The sequence below is a fragment of the Bison bison genome, unplaced genomic scaffold (genome assembly GCF_000754665.1).
Source record: "Bison bison bison isolate TAMUID 2011002044 unplaced genomic scaffold, Bison_UMD1.0 scf7180017864518, whole genome shotgun sequence".
Classification (NCBI taxonomy): domain Eukaryota; kingdom Metazoa; phylum Chordata; class Mammalia; order Artiodactyla; family Bovidae; genus Bison; species Bison bison.
The window spans coordinates 6,755,851-6,758,263 of NW_011495071.1; the positions used below are offsets into that span (position 1 = coordinate 6,755,851).

The 2,413-nt window shown below is 51.3% G+C and overlaps 1 protein-coding gene across 1 annotated transcript in view; it reads right to left on the reverse strand.

Annotated features, from left to right (window-relative positions):
• Positions 1–767, reverse strand: part of BACE1 (beta-site APP-cleaving enzyme 1) — a 22,095-nt gene extending 21,328 nt beyond the window's left edge. The window contains exon 1 of the mRNA XM_010830396.1: positions 22–767. Coding sequence (XP_010828698.1) covers positions 22–121 — 100 coding nt within the window. The 5' untranslated portion in view covers positions 122–767. The remainder of the gene's footprint in view (positions 1–21) is intronic.
• Between the last annotated feature and the right edge of the window lie 1,646 nt (positions 768–2,413).

Below are 2,413 nucleotides of genomic sequence, written 5' to 3' on the forward strand. Positions count from 1 at the left end.
CCCCCGGGGGGGCCCCCCCCAGCCCGCTTCGCAAGGGCAGCCGGATGCCGGGCTGGGAGCCGTGGGCAGGCAGCACCCCAGAGCCCATCCACAGAAGGAGCCAGGGCAGCGCTTGGGCCATGGTGGGCCCTGGCCTCGGGACACTCTGGGCTCACTTTGGCCCACGTCCGTCCCTGGGGCCTGCCCCCAACTCTGGGTGCTAGAGGTGGCTTCTCAGGAGAGTGAGCAGGAAGGCATCAGGGCTCCAGAGCCTGCAGGCCCTTCGGCCGGCCCCTGGGCCAGGAGGTGGGGATCGGGCAGGAGAGATCCTCAGAGACAGGAGGGGAGGAGACGGCTCCGGAGCCCGGCTACATCTGGCTGGTGGTCCAGCCTCAGCGGCGGTCCGGGAGAGGCCGTCTCAGGCCCCCCGGGGGGCTGGGCGGGGCAGGCATGGCAGGTCTGAGGCTGCTTTCCTGGTCTTCCTGGTGGGGCGGCGGCAGGGGAAGGGTCAGGGGCTCCAGGCTCCTGCAGCTGCGTTTGTGGCTCAGGCCACCATAATCCCAGCTCCCAGCTCCCAGGCAGCCCGGGGAGGCGGAAAGACTTGTGGTGGTGGCTGTCAAAGCCAAAGGGTTTTCGCTTTTCCCTGGGATTGCTGGGAAGTGTAGTCCTCCCACGGCAGGCAGCCTGGCTTCCGGGGTTGGTGAGGGGTCTGGGATGCCCTCTGCCGAGCCGGAGTCCACCCTGCAGAACCCTGGGAGCGCGGGAAGGGCTGTGGAGATGGAGTGGTGGCTGACCTCTCTCATTTCGTTAGTCCTTCACTGGGCATTTCTGGAACACCCACTGTATGCCAGGCACTCTGCCAGGCCCTGGGGCCACAGAGAGAAATAAAAAAATGCACATGCAGCACTCAGAATGATGGGACTTTAAGAAGTAGGGGTTTGGGGGTGGGGAGAGTCCCTGGGAAGACTCAGTGGGAGGAAGTGATAATTAATTTGAACCTTAAAGAATGGGTGCATTTTCTAAGAGCAGAGATTTGGATAGCAAGACTAAGGGGTTTAGAAGGGTATTCTTAGCAGCCAAAGGAAAGAGCAAGGTCAAAGGGGAAAATGCAGAGAGTGGTCTGCTTTCACTGGAGCCTGAACCTGCAGGCAGGTGAGAGCCACCTGGGGCTTCTCTCAGCTGAATCTTTTTGTGTCTTTGGTGCTCTACCCGCCCTCACTTCCACCCTCATTGAGGTGAACCTTCAAGCCCCTACTGATTTCTGTGATGTCAGTGAGCTGAAGGTTATGGCCATGCATAGCTCTAAAGTGTTATCATTCCAAGAAGTATCTTTATGTTAATTGGTAAGAGCTTAAAACAAAAAGCTTTAGAGCTAAAATAGCTAAAAGGAGAAAAGTCATATGATTATGTTAACATATTATTTATCAAATGTGAAATATATTGTCAAATTTCAGAAGTCTTGATTAAAGCCAAAGAGAAGCTTTTTAAACAAGATAATAAAAGAGCATGGAAAACATAATAGTAACAGGCTAAAGTGATTCCCCCTGGTGGCTCAGAGTCTGCCTGCAGTGCGACCGAGACCTGAGAAGATCCCCTGGAGAAGGAATTGGCAATCCACTCCAGTATTCTTGCTTGGAAAATCCCATGGATGGAGGAGCCTGCCAGGCTACAGTCCATGGGGTGGCAAAGAGTTGGACACGACTGAACGACACTAGACCATTCAGGTATGACGTAAATCAAATCCCTTATGACTACACAGTGGAAGTGAGAAATAGATTTAAGGGACTAGATCTGATAGACAGATTGCCTGATGAACTATGGATGGAGGTTCATGACATTGTACAGGACACAGTGATCAAGACCATCCCCATGGAAAAGAAATGCAAAAAAGCAAAATGGCTGTCTTAGGAGGCCTTACAAATAGCTGTGAAAAGAAGAGAAGCGAAAAGCAAAGGAGAAAAGGAAAGGTATAAGCATCTGAATGCAGAGTTCCAAAGAATAGCAAGAGGAGATAAGAAAGCCTTCCTCAGCAATCAATGCAAAGAAATAGAGGAAAACAACAGAATGGGAAAGACCAGAGACCTCTTCAAGAAAATTAGAGATACCAAGGGAACATTTCATGCAAAGATGGGCTCAATAAAGGACAGAAATGGTATGGACCTAACAGAAGCAGAAGATATTAAGAAGAGGTGGCAAGAATACACAGAAGAACTATACAAAAACGATCTTCATGACCCAGATAATCACGATGGTGTGATCACTCACCTAGAGCCAGACATCCTGGAATGTGAAGTCAAGTGGGCCTTAGAAAGCATCACTACGAACAAAGCTAGTGGAGGTGATGGAATTCCAGTTGAGCTATTCCAAATCCTAAAAGATGATGCTGTGAAAGTGCTGCACTCAATATGCCAGCAAATTTGGAAAACTCAGCAGT